The sequence below is a fragment of the Castor canadensis genome, chromosome X (assembly GCF_047511655.1).
Source record: "Castor canadensis chromosome X, mCasCan1.hap1v2, whole genome shotgun sequence".
NCBI classification, from domain to species: Eukaryota; Metazoa; Chordata; class Mammalia; order Rodentia; family Castoridae; genus Castor; species Castor canadensis.
In genome coordinates this window covers 43971729-43994174 of record NC_133405.1, presented here as the reverse complement: position 1 = coordinate 43994174, position 22446 = coordinate 43971729, and the positions used below count along the sequence as shown (strand labels likewise).

The following is a 22446-nucleotide window of genomic DNA, read 5'->3' as shown; positions in this document are numbered from 1 at the left end:
TACATACATCTCTAAATAAGAGTTTAGTTTCACCTGTTCTGAACTTTATATTAATTGAATTGCATTGCACACATTCATGCACTTGTATGTCTTTTTTTTATTCAACATTAAGCTTGAACTGTAACACACTGACTTCTAAATGACTTTGCTCCCCTTATTCATGCCTGGTTGTACTTCTTTGTGACTAGCTTTCTTATACTGAACCTCATTTCTGCCAATTCTCCCCTTTTAGAGATGGAAGGAGAAAGTCATTTGTCTTCTGAAGCTTATTGAAGTATTCTCTGTGTTTCTTTCACCAGGCTCAGTAATTACAGTTTTCCTTCAACATTACCTCATAGGTTTGATACTCTAATCCTTTAATAATCTTTCTATAAAAAATTATATTGAAGGGCTCCAGGCATGATTTCCCTTGGAAGGAAATGCCAGAGGAGGCTCTTTTGGAAAGGTACTTCTCCATATAAAGGCAAACAGGGATACATACCTACCACTATGGCTTTCTCCAAAAGCAGAAGATGCGTTACTGATCATCAGCTCCTAATAGAAGACACTAGTTGAAATTCCCTAGGAAATGTTAATCAGGAATATGTTTGTCTTTCAAAGCTCAGAATTTCATACAGTTATTAATGCTACTTGTTTTTTTGTCATGCCTATTGCTGTCAGGCACGGTGTGGTCTCTGGTATCTTCCTCATATTATGAAACACGTGCTCTGAAAACTAACAATTGTTAGATTCCTCTAAGACCCTTTGGTAGTCTCCTTATTTCACTTCTTCAGATCTATCACCAACCTCTTCTCTGACTTCTTCACATCTCTATTTCTAATTTAAAAAAGAAAGGGCCAAATAGGAGAAGGGGCCAGGAACTAGAGAAAAGGTTAGATCAAAAAGAATTAACCTAGAAGGTAACATACATGCACAGGAAATTAATGTGAGTCACCTCCCTGTACAGCTATCCTTATCTCAACTAGCAGAAACCCTTGTTCCTTCCTATTATTGCTTATACTCTCTCTTCAACAAAATTAGAAATAAGGGCAAAATAGTTTCTGCTGGGTATTGAGGGGGTTGGGGGGAGAGGGAAGAGGGCAGAGTGGGTGGTAAGGGAGGGGGTCGGGGCAGGGGGGAGAAATGACCCAAGCATTGTATGCACATATGAATAATAAAACAACAAAAATTAAAAAAAAAAGAAAGGGCTATCCTCACAGAAGAACCTTGAAACCTATACTATATGAAATTAGTTATCCACAAAAGATCAAATACTGTGTTATATGAGGTACTTAGAGCATCTGAATTCATAGAGATGGGATGTCAGAAGCAGGGGGGAGGGAGAAGTGAGGAGTTCATGTTTAATGGGTACAGAGTTCCAGTCTGGGAAGACAAAAAAGTTCTGGAGCTAGATGGTGTTGATCATTGTACAACAATGTGAATGTTTTTGATGCTACTGAACTGTACACCTAAAATGGCTTAAATGGTTAATTTTATGTTATATATATTTTACCATGACTAAATAATTAAAAATTTTAAAAACAAAAGAGAATAAACAGGAAGGAAGGAAGGAAGGCTAACAAGGGAAACAAAGACAAAGAAAGCAAGGAGGAAACAATCACACTTCATTGCTCCCCTCTTCTCAACACTCGTTTCTCTCCTTTATGCACCATGTAAACAGTGTACTGATGAATGTGGACCCTGATTTGGCCCTATGAGTGCATGATTTCGTGAATGTGGACAAATCAAAGTTGCATACATTTGTTAAAGAAAAGGAAACAGAGCTTGCGGGGACATTCACCTTCATATCTAAAAAAAAATCTCTCCTTCCTTTCTGCCCAATTAAAATAAAAATACAACCAACATCTGCCTTCTAAGGCAACTTGGATTTTAAAACCCTTTCTTAAAAGATACATTGTGCACGCTTTAGAGGCTGTCTCCAGTTCTGGGGGTACAATTCTTGAAAACACTTTGCAAGTAGTCACACTTATACTGCTAAACTACTTCCCACTCTCTGGGTCTTAGTGTGTATGCGCAAAGACAAGGGACAATAAACACATCAAGGCATTTATAAAATGCCATTTTTGGATGACCAAAAATGGAGCCCTGTGAGAAGGTGGATTTTGGAACAGATTTCAATAACTAACACCCAGTCTGCCAGTTTGTAAAATCATTTTTAGGGAACAGCTGACAGTGTAAAAATCTAAATACAAAAATCAGACAAAAATCATTATAATAGAGACTGTTATTTATCTTAGTGGCTGCAAGTAATCTGGCAAACATTTTGGGTTATAGTTATTTTGCATCCAAAACCCTGAAGTGAAACTCTTTGGCTCTAGGCAGCCGATAGCAAGAATATTTGGTTACTTCGAGAACATATTGGTTTTAAATTAACAATCCCAGAGTAAAAAACTTGAGAGCTGGCAATTCATCCTAGAAACCACTATGCCCTCTGCCACAAATAGAGAAATTATCCTTAATATTCAGGAGAGCCTTGGTGTTCCTCAGCACTGTGGAGAAGGGTGAGCCTGACTCCCCACGCTCCTCCTTCAACCCTCCACACCCTCATAACTCTCCCAGGTGCTCAGCCCAGCTTGTGGCCTCAGGATCTTTTCCCCCAACACTGCCTCCTTTGATTTCTAAAATCAAATTCTGCTTTCTAGATATCATGTTCAGATTAGGTTAAAAATGATTACCAAGCGTTACCACTTTCAAAGACAGATGAATGAACACATCAGGAATCAAAGCCGACATGAAAAAGATGAAGCTGTAATGATGACAATTTCAGGTGTCAGGCAACTTAACAGGGAAGTGAGGGGTGGGGGTGAGGGTGAGCAATGCTGATGTGCTGGCTCAACGGGTCTTGGAATCACAGGTCACAGGAAATCAAGGTAATAATCACTTCCTGTGCTCACTCAAGTAGAAATCCAGTCCGGGCTCAAGAGCTGGCCCTGCAACTAGGATGAAAGCCCACTAAAATATATTTTACTAATCCTTTCCTTAAAATACCCTAGATGTGAGTCTTATTTCAAACCAAGTTGAAAACAGACTAAGCTGAAAACACTGATTTTATTTCAAACTATGTTGATTGCTTTTCCCTTTGAGAGTTTCATTTGTTTATCAGCAGAAATTCCTGGGCTAATTCCGAGAAATGCCATTCATTTCTCGCCAACAACAAGTCATGACCAATGGGTGGGGTAGAAGGGGGAGCTCCCCACGGAGGGTCCTGCTTTCTGGACATGACAGCCAGGGGCTCTGAATGTGTGCAATGGTACAATAGAAAAGCTTTGGGTGGGAGAGCTGGGAAAGCAGGGGGCAGGCCAGATAGCAGGCTACACACGTCACTACTACACAGTTGTTTTTGGGCAGATGCCACACAGGCAAAATATGCTTCCAGGGTGCCTGTCCTCCTATTATCAGAGAAATGATGTCGTCATGTTGCCCATAGCCCTTTAAAGATTCACAGGGCCCTCCCTCTATTCCAAGGTCTTACCCAGGACTACTCTCTGGGTTCTTCTGACCTCCATTTTCAAAGTCTCCCCTGGGCCCTATTACTTTACTGCATTCCCCAGTTCAAGTGATCAGAATAATAGGATGTTCGTTTTAAATGCATGAGACTCAGTGTAACCTAACTGAATCAGAATTTTTAGTATACGGACTGGGAGTCATCTTTCAACCAAATTTCCCAAGCTTACCCTTAAGTATGTTAAACTTTGAGTAGCATTAGCTTTGGGTCTTGTGCAAAAATGACCTGCCCCCCCACCATACACACACTTATGGACTCCTTCAAGCTAAGATACTGTATTTACCAATAGAGTATCTTTATTGCTATAACATGAATAACTTCTGGGAATTAAATGGCATAATCCAACACTTCCTAAAACATATAAAAGAACACAAATCCTGTAAAGTTCTCTACAAAAAAAATAAGTCCTATGACTGAATAAGTTTGGAAAATACCACATCCTATATACCTCTCAGATAGATTCATAATGTGTATTGATATCTGAAAGGCTCTGAGAAGTCCTGTATTGAAAGTAACCTGTTTAAGTTTCTCTAATTTAGAAACTTTCAAATTTATTTGACCCTATAAATGTTTTCCCTAGTAAACACTATTGCCATCCCATAAATACATGTTCCTTTAGAGCAAACTTTGGTCAGCACTATATAAAGCCAGCAAAGTAATTATAATGGTGAAAATTTCTTGAGTACGAAAAGCAAATGGAAGATTTATTTAGGACAAACCTCTTAATGAGGTGCTACCTTCATCATCTTTAGTTAATGTCTTCTGAGGAGCTCTGTTCTACCATGATGGAAGACCACATTTTTCCTGAAAGTCTTATTCTCATATGATACAGGACATCTGGAATGCTAATAGGAAATCACATTTGTAAAAAGAAAAAAAAATCCACAGGGTTAAAGATGACCTCTCCTGGTAGGAAGCACATTGGATGCCACTTTCCTGGAAAGACTTTTGACCCGTCATACTTTGCTAAGTGTGCAAGGACTGGCCAGGGTATGAGAAAAATAATGAAAATAGAGCATGGAAGACAGTTAAAGGAGTCAGAGAGAACAGTCATTTAGATACGGAGGTGGACATCTCTTTTGGCAACCCTCAAGAAACAATATAAGAACAACAACAATGATAGGGTGAGGCTGGTCTCAAATTCATGATCCTCCTGCATTAGTCCTTCAGAATTCTGGGATTACAAGTATGAACTGCCACATCTACCAAGAGGTTTTTTTTGTTTTGTTTTGCTTTGTTTTAAATACACCAATCTTTTGTAGGCAAAGAAATGGCCCCTGATAGATCATCTTGCATACTGTAGCTACAGTAGTCACCTGCTAAAGGACAAGAATAACCTAATTGGCTTTTATTATTTAAAAGTAATGGACCTTTTCAATAAAATCCAAGAGGCAGGTCCACACAGAATTCAGAAGAGAATAAGAGAGGAGAATGAAGTGGAGTTCAGACCCGGACAATGACCACAGCAGCAAATCAACAACAGCCATGATGATGGCTGGCAGCAGATACTTGAGATGAACCAAAAGATAGAGCTGCTTTAAAATTGAGGAGAGATTTTCCAATATGTTCAACGTGGAATTACTGCATGACACAGAAATTCCATTCATAGTTATATACCAACAAGAACTGAACACACATGCCACACAAAAAAACTTGCACCCAAATGTGCATAGCAGCATTATTCAAAGCAAAGGGTGGAAACAACCCAAATAACCACTAAATGATGAATGGATAAAGCAAAGTGGTATAATCACACAATTGAATATTATTCAGCCATAAAAAGGAATGAAGTACTGGCACATGCTACAATTTGGATGAGAGTCTTGAAGACATTATGCTAAGTGAAAGAAACAAGAAGCAAATGACCACCTACTATATGATTCCATTCATATGAAATCCAGACTGGCAAATCTACAGAGATAAAAAGTAAATTAGTGGTTGCCAGGAGCCGCGGAAAGGGGAATGAGAAGCGACTGCGTAATGATGGTTGCACAACATTATAAATGTTCTTAATGCCACTGAATTGTACTTTTAAATGATAAATTTTATGCTGTGTGCACTTTGCCATAATAAAAATAAATACCCCTCCCTTGAACTTTTGCCCTAAACAAACTAGAGGGAGCAAAAACAAGGCCTCACTCCTTGGTCACTCTAACACTGGAAATCACAGACGGAGCCATAGACCTAGTCCCCCTTTTAAGATAAATATGGGGGTGAGAGAAACAGAACAAAATATACAGGGTCAGTGTCGAAAGATCAAAAAACAGATTCTGAGTGGTCATGCGACCTTCAACCCCCTCTCTCTAAACTGTCAAAGGTCAAACAATATGTATCTACCTTATCTCATGTAGTCTGTTTCTGCTACAGAGTGGATTTGGACTTGTACAACGTAAATCTGTTTATGTGTGTTAAAAAAAGGAATGAGGTTGATATGAAAGAGAAACAGACTTCATTTATACATGATTTTTCCAAGAAAATTAATATTTGTACTACCAAGTGATAGAAGCTGAATGCTAAGTACATTAGCTCAGCTAAAGCCAGCAAGCCATCAAAAACTATTTGTGCATTTTTCTCTTGTTTGTATAACTCAGCAACCTCAATCCTTCCTTACACCTTCTTCCTTCAAGCCAGTGTCACCATTTTAAAAGGTGAAGTCTGTATTTCCAGTAATATTCTTTGATTTATTGCAAACATAAGCCACCTTTTAAACTGTGGTGGTATTTTATTGTATAATTGTTTTGTTAGTATTCTGGTTACAAACTTTCCTAAGTTTTGAGTGGTTTTCTGCAATCTTGTTTTTCCTTAAAGCCCTGTTATTTTCAGTGTACAGTGATGCAGAATTTGAGGATTTTCAGAAATGCACATACTGTACTATAGCAGAAATGTCTGTGTTTGTTACCTCACTCACAAGCCAACTACTGTTAAAAGATAAATGACATAAGGCTTCCAGTCTTCTCCTTATGGGAGCATAGTGCACCACTGGAAAGGTCATTTTGTTATCCCATCTGGAATTTAAAAGACTGGGTGAGGAGTGCCTTTCTTGGCTAAGCCACACTGTCACTACCCCTAATAAAACCATGTCACAGAGCCAAACTTTTTCACACCTCGCCAAAAGGAAACAGTGTGGTTTACATCTCCAGTAACCAGATCAAATCAGTTATTTTGGCAATTTTATAACAGCTCTTTAATAACACAGTAATGCTGTAATACTTCCAAGAGAACCCAAATTTATTAATTCTCAATAGCAAATTTTCAGTGCAATGACCATAAAAAACCCCTTAGATAATATCACAATTTGGGCTTCTAGTCAGTAGAAAAGTCTTCCTTTGGTGATAAAATTATATATAAAAAACAAAAGGAAAGAAGTCATATTGTTTTTCTCTCCCTCCTCCTTTTAATACTTTATTTCCCCAAAAAGAAGATAGGGAATTTCATTCCTACAAATTTCTAATTATCAGAGACCACATAAAGTCCTGCTTTGAGACCAGGATGAAAATAATGACCTTCAGGACTCCTGTGCAGGTTTGACTTTTCCATAAAGAATGTCCCAGCCTTGGGCTGGCAGAGTGGCTCAAGCTGTAACAGCACCTGCCCAGCAAACATGAGGCCCTGGGTTCAAACCCTAGTGCTGTCAAAAAAAAAAAAAAAGAATTTCCCAGCCTCCATAGAAAATCAGCTTCTTTGGACCCAGTAGAGTCCTATGGTATGTGACCAAGACTTGACCTTTGCCATGGAGACTTGGACAAGTGCTGCTGAAAAAAAATTAATTTGCTGTTCATAGGAATCAGTGTAGATTTCTTTCTGGAAATTCGTGGAAAACAGTCTGCATACTCTGATTTTCATTGCTTAGCAAGAGCTTTAGAAGACAACCTCAAATACAGGTAGGAGTCTTAGAAAATTTAAGGGTGAGGAGTTTAGAAAGTAAGAACTATGGGAAACACAAAAACAAATGGGACAAGATGGTTCTTCTGTGTTTTCCAACAGAAAATGACGTTTAAGTAGGGTAGGCAGGACCCTCCCAGCATATTTGCCACTACCTAGGTGATTGCTTCCCCTGTGTTATACTGTTGTAGGACAGTATGTAAAACCACTAGCTTAGATATATTTCTCACTAGTTTTTCTGTTTAGATATAGAGCTTGTTCATCATCTTGGCTTTAAATATCCCATTTTAAGTGAGAATATTTCCATCATAGTGTCTTCTATTGGGTAAATACAGAAACCAGTGCTTCTTCCTTTGACCAAATATTTCTGTGGCCCTGAAGGCAAGAGTTTCTTCATTCCTAATAACCACTGGGGTGGAAAGAATACAGAGGAGTCATCACATCCATTGCCCTGTCTCAAAGCAGGACTATGCCAACACTATCTCACATAGGTGGGTGTGTATTATTTCTAGAAATATTCAGTAAAGAAACTAACATACTTCTTAGCAATTTGTTGTAAGATTTAGCCATGTTTATGTCCCAATGTTCCTCCTTTTATCAAACCTTGTTTTACCCTGCTGTGATTTAAACCCATTTTCTTTTATTTTGAGAAAAAAGAAAGAATAGCTGATTGAATTCTGTTTCAATATGGCAAAGAGAGCACATGAGAAACTCTGTTCTTTTTCTAGATAAAGAAGAGCAATGACACACGAACTAGAAAGATAAATGAATGATACTTTAAAACTGAAAAATCATAAAAACCAAAATGAAACTATGGAATGAAGCATATGAAGAAGGTACAGTAATAAATGAGGGCTAAAACTAGATGGTCTATTGGCTGCTGTGACTAGGTACAAATAGGTGGGGCTGGACAGCTAAGGAGCCTATACTTGGCAACCTGTGTAAAGCTGGCATTATGGTATGGGTCTTAAGAGTCTCCCAAAGGGGACATGTGTTGAAGGCCATGTGTTGAAGGCTTTGTCACCAACTTGTAGTAGTACCACTGGGAGGTATAGATCCCTTAGGGAGGTAAGGACTAGTGGAAAGAAGCCTTTGAAGGAAGGAGATATTGAGACTTTCTCTCTCTCTCTCTCTCTCTCTTTCTCTCTCTCTCTCTCTCCTTCTCTCTCTCTCTCTCCCCTTCCTGGATGCTATGTGTGAGCAATTTCCTCTACCACACATTCCCAGTCATGATGTTCTGTCTCACCATAGGCCCAAAGGCAACAGGGACAAGCAACCATCGGCTGAGCCTCTGAAACTGTGAGTCAAAATAAAAATTCCTCCTTCAAGTTGATTTTCTCAGGTATGTTGCCACAGTGACTAAAAGCTAATTAACACATCTGGGACATATGGTCATATTCCCCACACATTAAAAGGGGCTAAAATAGTTCTGCACACCAATGTTTTTCACTAAAATGTACTGACTGCTCAAGGTAGGTAACTGTAGCTGAGGTCCTAGTTCAAAGATCATTATTAGGGACTAGCACTGAACATGACAATGGAGGTAGAAACAGACTGTCCAGGCATGAGGGGCCTAAGCTTAGACACCAATACACGACCTAGTTTACAGCTATAATAACCATTCCATAAGGAAGGAGAGACTCATGCAAGACAAAATCCCCACGGATAATGTGCTTTTAAACAAAAACTAGAAAACCAAGAAAATTGCAGAACTAAGAAAAGCTATAAAGAAACCCTAAAAGGGTCAGAATTTCCATCTGAAAAATATAAGTATTTGAATAATCTAAAATGCACTTTAGCCTTCAAATACTTTAAAGAAATAAAAAAGAGAGTAAGATCTCAAGAAACAGTAAGTGGATTAAAACATAGCAACATGCAGATATTTTTTAAAATAATTTAAAACTTGAAAGAAATATAGTTATTGAAGGTAAAACAAAGAAAACCCAACACAAGGCCTGAATAGAAATCACGAAAAGAATTCATGAATTGAAAGATAGAGAAGTGATATCATTATGGAGAGTAAACCAAGATGGAAAAAACTAAAGGAGACATTAAAAGACATAGATGATAAATGAGATGCAAAAACATACATCAAAGATAATTTTGACAGTGAGAAAAAAGATAGAAGGAAAAAGGCAATTTTCACAAAATGACTAAAAATTGAAGAGATATTTAAGTCTTTTGGCTGAAAAAAATCATGTGAAGCATGCTAAAAAAACGTAAATCACACATTTGCACATCTCATTGTGTGCATCAAAGAAAAAAAGAAAATCTTAACAGCCAGAAGGAGAAAACAAAAAGACCTACAAAAGAACTATATCAAACAGCAGACTTCTTATCCACACAGAAAAAAATAGTCACCAAGCCATTTAGTACTATCTTCAAAGTGCTGAGAGAAAATGAACATGCACCTATAATTTTATAACCAGCCAAATTGTCACTCAAGAATAAGGACAAAATTAAGCCAATTTTGCATATAAGGATTAGAGAACTTTAACACTAGTACCCACAGTGAGAGCTTGCATAGTTAACACGAAGAAAAATGAACTCACAAAAAAAGTGAGCTGCAAGAGCAAGAAGGAAAAGAAAAATAAAAGCTTGTTTCTACACTCCATAAAATGAGCGATTTAAGTCTTAAAGACTTATTTCTTTCAATTTTCTCTCTGGGATTTATGATTTCAATTCTTTTAACACTTCCTTTTTTCCTTAAAATAACAGCTAGCCTTTTTTTCTTCAATATTGTTTCATACCAGCTGCATCTCAGGCAGCTGGGGTATTTGACAGTTACGCTCCACTCCATGCCCTATCTGCTCTATGCTCCTTGTCTGGGTTATGCCTCAACCTTCTTCCCACAGAACAATTTCTATTCAGTGGTTCAGACAAGTTCCTATGACAATAAGCCACTTTTGGAGACTTCCGGGAAATAAAGATTTTATAAAGGGTTTTGATAGGCTACCTGGCAGGTTGAAAAAAATACCTCTGTAGAGTAAGCATTTTACCAGAAGTATTGGTCCCATTTACCAGAGTCCCTTGCATACCACACCCTTGTAATTTAGTTTAAATAGAAGCAAATATACACAAAACCAGAAAGTCTCTATAGGAATTTATTACAAAAACCTCCAAAAGTTTCAGATTGGTTATATGCCAAATTACTCTCTCATATCTTGAAGCATATTCTATCATTGCCAATATGCAGACAAACCTGAGATGATCTTTTGTCATCTGGGAAAGAATGACAAAAGATCATTCTTTTGTTCATTCAAGTGTATTTACTGATACAGGAACGTATACCTTACAAAGAAATACCAGTAGGAATATAAATAAAGCTACAGATCTTCTGTAAAGGAATTTACATCTGTACACAGTACATGAAAAAACTGCCATTAATTTTAAAGGGTTTGCTGACTCCCTAAAATCCACTCAGGAACTTCTACCTCAAGAACTCTGTCTTACAGGGAAATAGAATCCACCTTCAGGGTGACAAGGCTTCTACTTTGTAGACCCAACAGCATCACATAGCTTTCTTTAGGACTGCTGCTGGGCCAACATTCATCCTCAGAATCAGTCCATGCTTCTATGCCTTTGTGTGGGAACTAGGCCCCAGTCAGAGGGAACAAAGTATCATTGAGGGAGCCCCTGCTTCAGAAAAAATACCCTAACCACAAGTTGTGAAAGTAGACGTCCTAACAGCCTTATGAAAAAGTCGCCTCTTGGCTCCCCCAGAGTTGCTCTTAACATAATAACTGTGCAGTCTGAGGGAGGTGACTATTCAGCAGGCAGGCAGCTTTATATAGCCATAAACCTCACTGGGTCAGCTCCTTTGATTTATGCACAGCCCCTCATCATTTTGAAGCTATGCTTGGATGCAATTCCAACACCAAGTGAATGGGGCATGAGCCACAATGCTACAATTCCCCTGATGCCCACTACCATAGCAGGAAGAGGCTGTTTATGGCTATGGTTCCCTTCCCTCAATTGACCTTCCCCTTCAAATGATTGAAAACCCAATGAAAATTTGTTACAATGTACCCAATAACTGATTAGAGCATATAATGTGTTCTCCTTGGGCTATAAACAGTTTTAGGGGCCAGTTTGGCCTGCCTAAAAGTGTCCTATTGTTATTTTTTTCTGGAAGTTTCTCTTCTGGGGAGATGGGTTGGGTTGGGTGAAGAGGGAAGAAGGAGAATTCATTTACCTGGGCAGCGAGGGCAGCACAGATGAGGAATATGCACAGGAGAGAGGCAATGAAGACTTGGACATCTGACTCGGCTGCAAAGCACATTCCCGTTCTGAAAGAGAAGGCACCAAGAAAAAAGAAATGTCTTTCAAAGGTCACTGGGATCATGCCAGTTTGGGAAACAGTCATTCAGGGACTCATCCAGACAGTGAATAACGCATTCCCCAAGAAGCTGAATGCAATCAGCACTTTCTCTTTTTTCTCATCACTAGCACCTCTGTTGGGTTGGATGAAAGCTTATTGGCATATTTTTCTAAGGCTGGGATCACTGCTGCTCCAGTTTTCAAAGCCTTCTATTAATTGTGGGAGGGTTCCTCTGGCCTGGCTCTGTGGCATTTCTACCCTTCCCCAGTTCTAGCTATATGTCTTTTCCAAGAGCCTGTTCTGGTTTCGTAATCACCTGCCTGGTGCCACAAAAGGGAAGGGATAATGAGTAATGGGTCCCCTGAGCTGCTACCCACCCCTACATAAGAAGGCATCCTTAGCACATGAATCCTGGATTCTACATGACTCTGCCTTGGTCCAGTAGGCTGAGTGATTCCTCCCCTCATTTCTCTTTTCAGCCAACATTTTTCTGAGAACAAGCTAGAGCTGGGAATTGAGCTGATTAGCTAATATGCCTGGGTGGGTCAACTGGGTCCCTGCCTGATTTCAAGTTACATGATCTCTAGCTCTGACAGCTCTCAGCCATTCCTAAAACAAAGGAAGACTTTGGAAATGTATTTTACTTTTGCATTTCCTATCCATAATTCACTTGAAGCAAGGGTTACTTGTATCTATTAGGCTGATATGAGGAGAAAGGCTGGTGATGGGCATGGAGAAAGAAAAGATGCTAGTGCATGAGATGTTGGCATTGGGATCATATTAACATTTTCAATGCCTTGCAGACATCAAATCCTTAGCCTCCAAGGGTTAGCTGTCCATCTCCAATGTGTTGGGTCAAGAATCTGACAAAATAATGCCATACCAGGTAGTTAATCAGTTACGAGATGCTCTATTTAATACATGTCCTAGCCATTTAAAGAGGCAGGCTTCTTTTACCTAAATCAAAATTACCACAACCCTTCTTTTCTAGTTTGCTTTCTAGAATAAATTTTGGAACATTACATTTGGAAACACCAGAGAGGCTCCTCATGCATCACACTCCTCCAGTAGCATCATCCGGAGATGAAATCACTGCAGCACACCAGAAATCACATCTCCTGGCTGAGAACAAAACTAAATCTTTAATGCTGCAGTGTACTGAATTCTGTTCTAGAGCTGAAAATAATAATTGTAATGATAATCACAATGATAATGATGATAATGGTGATGATAATAGCAGTTGACATTTTTTGAATGTTTACTAAGCATTGTTTTAAGTGCTTTACATGAATTAGTGAATTTAAACCTTACCTATGGAAGATTTAATATTATCATCTTATTTTAAAGATGAAGCCAAAGGAATTTTAGAGAGGTCAGATAACTTAGCCAACATAACATGGCTCATAGGTGGCAGAGCCAGGATTGAAAACTCACTCTATTTTAATTCTAAAATCCCAAAGACCATTAATATCTCCTTACATTAGCTGAAGTTAGGTTTCCACATGCTCAAAATTCTGAAAGCCCCAAGTTCTGTTCAAATGGCAAAAGGATCAGGCTTGTAAGAGACTGTTCCTGCTACATCTGGGCATGAGGGAGAAGTTGCCGTCCTTACACAAGATCTCAAGTAACAGGTGTTGGCGAGGATGTGGGGAAAAGGAACCCTCTTACACTGTTGGTGGGAATGTAGACTAGTACACCCACTCTGGAAAAAAATTTGGAGGCTACTTAAAAAGCTAGACATCGATCTACCATTTGATCCAGCAATACCATTCTTGGGGATATACCCAAAACACTGTGACACAGGTTACTCCAGAGGCACCTGCACACCCATGTTTATTGAGGCACTATTCACAATAGCCAAGTTATGGAAACAGCCAAGATGCCGCACCACTGACGAATGGATTAAGAAAATGTGGTATCTATACACAATAGAATTCTATGCAGCCATGAAGAAGAACGAAATGTTATCATTCGCTGGTAAATGGATGGAATTGGAGAACATCATTCTGAGTGAGGTTAGCCTGGCCCAAAAGACCAAAAATCGTATGTTCTCCCTCATATGTGGACATTAGATCAAGGGCAAACACAACAATGGGATTAGACTATGAGCACATGATAAAAGCGAGAGCACACAAGGGAGGGGTGAGGATAGGTAAGACACCTAAAAAATTAGCTAGCATTTGTTGCCCTCAACGCAGAGAAACTAAAGCAGATACCTTAAAAGCAACTGAGGCCAATAGGAAAAGGGGAACAGGTACTAGAGAAAAGGTTAGATCAAAAAGAATTAACCTAGAAGGTAACACCCACGCACAGGAAATCAATGTGAGTCAATGCCCTGTATAGCTATCCTTATCTCAACCAGCAAAACCCCTTGTTCCTTCCTATTATTGCTTATACTCTCTCTACAACAAAATTAGAGATAAGGGCAAAATAGTTTCTGCTGGGTATTGAGGGGGTGGGGGGGAGAGGGAGGGGGTGGAGTGGGTGGTAAGGGAGGGGGTGGGGGCAGGGGGGAGAAATGAACCAAGCCTTGTATGCACATATGAATAATAAAAGAAATAGAAAAAAAAAGATCTCAAGTAAGAGGCTGGCCTTGGAACTTCTTTCTTTGTATTCGGAATTCTCAGTCCTCAAGGCATAGTGCAAGGCTTCCCTTCCCAATTGGCTTAATGGAGTGGTTCTCCATCAAGGGTGATTTTGTTTCTCAGACAACATAACCATGTCTGGAGACATTTTTGTCTGTCATAACAGGTTGGTGCTATTGTCCTATAGTGGATAGAAGCCAGAAATGTTGCTAAATATCATACAATGCACAGGACAGCCTCCATCAAAAATTGTCTGTCTCCAAATGTCAATAGGGTAGAAGTTGAAAAATCCAAGCCTAATATGATGATAGAGGCTTATGTAGAAAGATAGAATGGTTTTGGGTCAAGGGCATGGAAAGAAGATGGAAATATCTGCTTTTTCTATTTCAGTGATAGCTTTCAGGTGGTCCAAAAGCTTCTTTGAGTGACTTTACAGGAGTCAAGGCCAAGCCACAACACTAATCCTCACAAGGTAAAGACTAAGCTTTCACAATCTCAGTATGAATTAAAATTATTGGCTGAGACAACATAAAATATGCACTCCCAATAAGCGAGTATGCAATCTGTTTCTGTCCATAACAGATACTGAGATCCCATGAAAATCAAACCAAAAAGGAATAGTGGAAAAAAGATAAGAGCTACTTATTTTTTCCTTGCAATATGCTTCTCAACTTCTTTTATGCTTTTTATCACCTATGTTCTCTGCCCATCTGAACACTGAAAGCCATTTTGCATGCTGGGGAACACACTGAAAGACTGTACCTCTGAGCAGATGCAGTTCACACAGTAAACCAACCCATAAGGTTCCAGGTAAGGATGCCATTTCTCGCCCACTCTGTACTTCTTGTCTTGGAACACACAATATGTCTCTGAATCTGTAAGGAAGGAGATGGAGAATATGTCTGTTAGAAAATATGGGCCAAGTAACAAAAACCAAAGGCAATCACAGATCCCATCCATTTTAGTATATATACAAGAGGAGAGGCATGGTGAATATTTATATCACCTTGACTATTGGCTCAGTGTTTTGCATACTTTCCTTACTGGATCGTCACAGTGACTCATAAGATAGGTACTACTATTAGTGTTATGTATGACTCCCATTACTTTTCTATATGAGGGAAATCAAAAGTCATATAACCAGTAAGTAGCTGAGAAGGGACTCAAACCTAGGCCTTTCTGACAGTGAAGCCCATACTCTTAACAACTGCTCAGTTATAATGGTAAGATTAGAGAGCATATTATGTGCCCTTTATTTGAAAATGCTGTGTTCATTTTCTTTGGAAATGTAGGCTAATGTCTAAAATGTAGATGTATCAGAACATCCTCAGAGCTTCTTATTGGTGGTACAAAACCAATGAGCTATAGAATTTGTGTTAAGTCTCTATAAATGGTTTTGCCTAAATATGTTAACATCATCCAATCCTTACATATTTGAGCACTTACTGTTTGCCAACCACTATACAAAGTGCTAGGGGATAAAATGATGAGTAAAAATTTTTACACATGGCCACTGCTAGCATTCAACTTACAGACTTCTTCTTGCATAAATAACTCCCAATTAACTCTAACTATACATTTTCCTTTGTTGGAATAAAAGTTTTGGTAGCCATAGCTTATCTTGTACCATCATACACTTCAGCACATACTATGTTACTTTCTCATTTTGCATATCTTATTTTTCTGTCAGGGACATCAAAAAGTAGGCAACATTTATTCTTTACCCTCTATCCATCAAATGAACTAGCACACTGTGGCCAATAAATGTAAGCAATTGACAACTGAATTTCCAAGTCAAGTGGTTTATCTTCTTATCTTATCCTCCTCTAACTCCTGCTTCCTATCACACAAAGTCAAAATGAACCAATACTCTTTCTGTAGCAAACATATTAATTTTCCTCATTCCAGTATGCATTTCTCTGATTCTAAAAATCAAAAGTAAGGGAAAGACAGGTAATCAAGAAACTGGGAGAAGATATAAATAATATATAAGATATAATAAGACTATAAATAAGGTATTTGTATTGGAACCTTTTTTAATCATTCAAATCAATAAGTAAAAGACCAACAAGTCTAACAAAAAACGATCTGAGAACATGCACAGGCAGTTCCTGGGAATAAAGAATAAACGTGGAAAGATGCTCATCCTCACTAGTAATTAAAACTACCCTGAGATAAATGCCTCACATATTTATTGTCTTATATACATTTCCTAAATCTTCCCAACCACCCACAAGATGAATTCCAATTTCCTTTTCAGATCTTCATTTCTAACTTCTTCAGAACAATAAACTGGGAGACAGAAAATCTGGGTATGAGTCCTGACTAACTATTGCAGAATGACAATAAGCAAGTCATTTAAACTTTGTCAATCTTGGCTTTCGATATCTGTAAAATATGGATTCTGTTTCTCAAGCAAATGTTGGAGGACAAGTGAAGCTCTTTTGAAATCATAAACTGCTTTAAACGTAGAGTTTTTTTACATTAGTTGATTTTTTTGTAATTATAAAGTTGACACATGTTCCATGTAGAAAATTTGAAAACATACAAACACCAAAAGAACAATTATAAAATCATGAAAGTATATATAGGAAAGAAATATTACACATAATCTCAGCATGAAAAGACAACCACTTGTAACATGCTGAAGACATATAAACAGCCTGGGAACTGAAGAAGAAATAAAAAAGGAAATTAGAAAGTATTTTGTGCTAGATGAAAATGCAAACACAGAAAATCCAATTGGTGGGATTTAGCTAGTGAACTACTTATAGGGAAATTCATATTACTAAATACTTACATTATGTATGGAGAAAAGCCTCAAATCAACACCTTAAAAAGCTAAAAAAAAGTAGATCAAAAGAACACAGAAGAAAAGAATAATAAAGAACAGAAATCAGTGACAATGAAAACAAAATATCAAAATTAAAAATCTTTGAGACCCAAACCTGGTTCTTTGAGGAGATCAATAAAATTGATAAAGTCCTAGCAAAACTAACAAAGATTTTAAAAAGAGAATACGCAAATTGCAAATGTTAGGGACAAAAGAGGAAATTTCATTGGTATACATAGGCATTACAAAAATAAAAGTGGAATATTATGCATATCTTTATGCTAGTTAGTTTAACAACTTAGATGAAATAGAATGTTTGAAAGATATAAATCATCATAGGTCACTGAAAAACATATAAACTGAATAGTTCTTTATCTTTTCAAGAATTTGAATTTGTAGTTGAAAACTATGTCATAAAGAAAATTCCAGAGCCAGGTGGTTTCAACTGGTGAATTCTATCAAACAATGTCCTACTACACCTTTCAAAAAAAACTGAAGAGGAAGAAATGCTTCTCAAGTAAACATTTGATGAAAGCATCATACTGATATCAAAGTCAGTAGAAGATAAAACAAGAAAAGAAACTTCAGACCAATATCCCTCATAAATAAAGATGCAAAAATTTAACAAATTAAATCTAACAAGACACTAAAAGAAAAATAATTTATGAACAAGTAGGCTTATTGGGAAAGTTGAACATTCACAATTCAATCAATATAATTGGACATATTCACAAACCAAAGAAGAAAAACCATGTCATCATTGCATTTGACAAAATTCTGCGTTCATTCATGACTGAAGCTCTCTGCAAACTGGGAAGAGAATGTCCTCAACCTGATAAAGGCATCGACAAAAACTTATAACTAACATCACACATAATTGAAAAAGACCAAATGTTTTCTCCCTAAGACTAGGAATTAGGCAAGGATGTTTGTTCTACCACTCTGAGAGATCTTAACCAGTGAAATCAGGCAAAAAAGAAATAAAAGGCCTACGTATTGGAAAGCAGACAGTAAAACTTTCCATTTACAGAAGCCATGGTTTTCTACATAGAAAATCCCAAAGAATCAGTAAAAAAGTTATTATAAGTAAGAGAATTTAGTAGGATTTCAGAACTCGAGTTCAATCTACAAAAAACAATCACATTTACATTTTCTATAATAAATAATTATAAATTGAAATTTGAAACTATACCATTTACAATAGCTCCTCCAAAACATGAAAATCCTGAGCTATGAATTTAACAAAGTATATGTAAGATCTGCACTCAGAAAACTACAAAGCACTGATGAAAGAAATCAATGAAGGCCTAAAAAACAGAAAGATACACCTTATCTGTGGACTAGAAAATACAAAATTATTAGAATGTCAATTTTTTCCAAAGTGCGTTATAGATTCCATGGAGACCAAATCCAAATAATGGCAGGATATTTTGTAAAAGCAAAAAAGTTTGTAATCTAATAAAAAATGTATATGGAAAGTCAAAGGAAGCAGAATAGCCAAAACAAGTTTGAAAAAGAAAGATGTTGGGGACTTAACACTGCAAGTTTAAAAACCCTATGGTATTAGCAAACGGTTAGAAAAATGGATCGACAGAATACCGAACAATTGTGATCAATTGTTTTTCACACATATGTGATCAACTGATTTTCAACAAAGGTGCAAAGGCAACTGCATGGAAAAGGACAGTGTTTTCAACAAATGCTGCTGAAACATTTAGATATAAATGAAATAAACCTTACTCCATATATTGTACCCTATACAAAAATGAACCCAAAGTGCAGCATAGACATAAAATCTAATAATTAAAAACTTGTAGAATACATAGAAGACGATCTTTATGATTTTGGGTTAGACAGAGTGTTGCTGGACATGACCCAATGGCATAGTCCATAAAAGAAATACTGTTCCTGTTTCTTTGCCAGTACTGGAATTTGAACTCAAGGCTTGAACCACACCTCCAGCCCTTTTTACTATGGTTATTCTGGAGACAGGATCTCCCTTTTTGCCCAGGCCAGTCTGGACCTCAACCCTTTTATTTTAGACTTCCTACCTTCACTGGGATGACAGGCACGCACCACCACACTCAGCTTTTTTCCACTGAGATGGGGCTCACAGACTTTTTGCTTGGGCTGGCCTGGAACCACATCCTCCCAATCTCTCCTCTCATGTGGTTTGGGATTATAGATGTGTGGCACTGTACCTAGCTATTCATTGGGATAGGGTCTTGTGAACTTTTTGCCTGGGCTGGCTTTAAACTGCAATCCTCCCAATCTGAGCCTCCCAAGTATCTAGGATTTAAAGGCTTGAGCCATGGAAGACCAGAAGAAATCCTTAAATAAAATTTTATCAAAATTAAGAACTTCTGCTCTTTGAAATACAATGCTAAGAGAACTAAGAGAAGTCACAGACTGAGAGAAAATATTTAATGCAAACCACATTTCTGAAAATTGACTTTTATCCAAAATTATATAAAGAAATCAAAACAAAAATAAGAAAATAAACAGTCATAATTTTTTAAAAGACTGTGCTGTTTGAATAGATACTTTACCAAAGAAGATGCAGAGATTTCAAGCATATTATTAGTCACTAGGTAAATGAAAATTGAACCATGATAAGATATCTATACTCAACTATTAGTATGGCTAAACTCAAACAACCTGACAAATCAAAGTGTTAGTGAAGATGTGAAAACAGGAACTCCCATACTTTTCGAGTAGTATAGCCATTTGGGAAAACAACCTGGCAGATTCTTATAAATTTAACAAGTACTTACTATATACCCCATCAGTCCCACTTCTAGTTATTTACCCAAGTGAAATAAAAATGCATATTCAAATAAAAACCTCTACATACATGCTTTAAATGTATTAATTTATAGTCACCAAAAACTAAGCAGCTCACTGGTGGAGTGGCTCAAGTGGTAGAGCACCTGCCTAGCAATCACGAGGCCCTGAGTTCAAGCCCCAGTGCTGCCAAAAAATAGTTCATAAAAACTGTAAGCAACTCAAATGGCCTCCAACTGATGAATTTATAAACATATGAATAATGGAATATTAGCCAGCAATTAGAAAGAATGAACAGCTGATACATACAAATATTGATAGTCTCAAAGGCATTATGCTAAATAAAAAAAGACTAAAAGTCTACAAACTTTATAATTCCAATTATTCACATTCTAGAAAAGGCGAATTTATAGTCAGAAAATAGATTAGTAGTTGCAAAAGTCTAAGGTGGGAGAAGGATTTGACTTCACAAATGGGCAAAGAGTAATTTTTTGGAAAATGGAGCCATTTCATAGCTTGATTATGCTGGTGTCTGTAGGACAGAATGCATTTGTCAAGACTCATACAGCTATTCTTTTGAAAAGGGTGAATTTTGTTGCATGTAAATAATATTTTACTAATAAAAATAAAAGAAATATAGACGGTAAAGAAAAATCACACACAGTCCTGCCACCAGAAAGTACCAGTTTTTACATTCTAATAATGTCCCTCCAGTATTTCCTTTTTAAAATAGATGTTTATCTTTTAGAGCAGTTTTAGCTTTTAAGAAAGTACAGATGCTTCTAATATACTCCCTTTCTACCTCCAGTCTCACTTGCCTAATATGCTTAACATCTTGTCTTAGCATGGCATATTTGCTATTATTAACTAAAGTAGATGGTTTATGTAAGGTGGAAGTCTAGATTACTGACTATAAATCTTTCCTTTCTAGTATATTAACTCTGTGCTATAAATTTTCCTCTAAGCACTACTTCTACTGCAGCCCCAAAATCTTGATAAGTGGTATTATCGTTTGGCTCAAAATATTTTAAAATTACTTTTTAGACTGCTTCTTTGACCCATGTGCCACTTAGAAACCTGTTACTTAATCTTTACCTTTGCTATTGATTTCTAGTTTAATTCCAGTATAGTCTGAGAGCATACTTTGTATAATATCTATACTTTTACATTTATTAAGCTGTATTTCATGATCCAAAATGTGGTTTATCTAAGTGAATGTAACATGTGAACTTGGGAAGAATGTGTGTTATGCTACTGTTGGGTGCAGTATTTTATACATGTCAATTGGATCCTGTTGACTTCTAATGCTATGCAATTTAACAATGTGCGCATGGGTTTCTGCCTATTGGATCTGTCAGTTACTATTAGAAGGGTAGAGAAGTCTCCAATTTTAATGGTTTCTCTACTTCTCCTTACATTTCTATCAGGTTTTCCTTGTGTGTGTTGAGCTTTCTAATAGCATACACATTAAGGATTGCTATTTCTGGTCAAGGAATTGACTAATTATTTTGTGATGCTCTATCTCTGATAGATTTCCTTGCTCTAAAGTCTTCTTTGTCTGTAGTCAATACAGCAAACCCAGCTTTCTGTGGATTAGAGCTAGTATGGTATCTCTCCATTTCTTTACTTTCATTCTATTTCACTTAGCATAATGTCCTCCAGGTCCATCTATTTTGTGGCAAATGTTAAAATCTCCTCCTTATTTTAAGGACAGACAATATACCATTGTACACTTTATGCTAGGTGAAATCAACCATATACAGAAAGAAAAGTACCATCTCATTTAAATGTGGAAACATATAAAATGGAAGAAAAGTCAAATACATGGACACAGAGAATAAGGCAGTTATTATCAGGCTTAGGGTGTTGGGAGGAAATAGGGGGATACAGGTCAAAGGATACAAAGTAGCAGATATATAAGATGAACAAATCTAAAGATCTAATGTATAACACTAGATTATAGGCAAAAAATAATGTATTGAATTCAGGATTTTTGCAGCTGCTCTTGCCAGTAAGATGATAGGTTACTTTGTTTTACTATCGTAACCATTTCTGTGTATATATATATTAATACATACATGCATCCCATAACATTGTGTTAACATACCTTAAATATACCTCTCCTCACTTTCAGGCAGAAGCTGTTCTGCCCTTATCGCTAATTTTGTTGAAGAGAAGACATAAGCATAATAAGAAAGACAAAGCATTTTTGCTAGTTGAGTTAAGGACAGCTGTACAGAGAGATTCCTAGCATTGCTTTCATGTACAAATGTGTTACAACCCAGGTTGATTCATCTCTAACTGATCTTTACACTGGTTCCTGATCCCCTTCTCCTGTTGACCTCTGTCACTTTAAGGTTTCTGTATTACTTCCTCTGCAGTGGTGACATCAAACGCTTTCATGTTATGGGTTTTCTACTTATCCCCATACCTTCTGTATGTGCTCTCCCCTTGTCATGTGACCCAAGTCCAACCACATTGCTGCATTTGCCCTAGATCTAAAGTTCACATATGAGGGAGAACATATGATTTTTGG

At 37.3% G+C, this 22446-nt stretch overlaps 1 protein-coding gene across 7 annotated transcripts in view; it reads right to left on the bottom strand.

Annotated features, from left to right (window-relative positions):
- Positions 1 to 22446, bottom strand: part of Chrdl1 (chordin like 1) — a 133591-nt gene that overhangs the window by 80999 nt on the left and 30146 nt on the right. For all 7 annotated transcript variants that reach the window (XM_074062594.1, XM_074062599.1, XM_074062598.1 and 4 more), the window contains exons 3-4: positions 15056 to 15168; positions 11583 to 11676 (exon numbers count right to left, since the gene is read on the bottom strand). In XM_074062594.1, coding sequence (XP_073918695.1) covers positions 11583 to 11676; positions 15056 to 15168 — 207 coding nt within the window. The remainder of the gene's footprint in view (positions 1 to 11582; positions 11677 to 15055; positions 15169 to 22446) is intronic.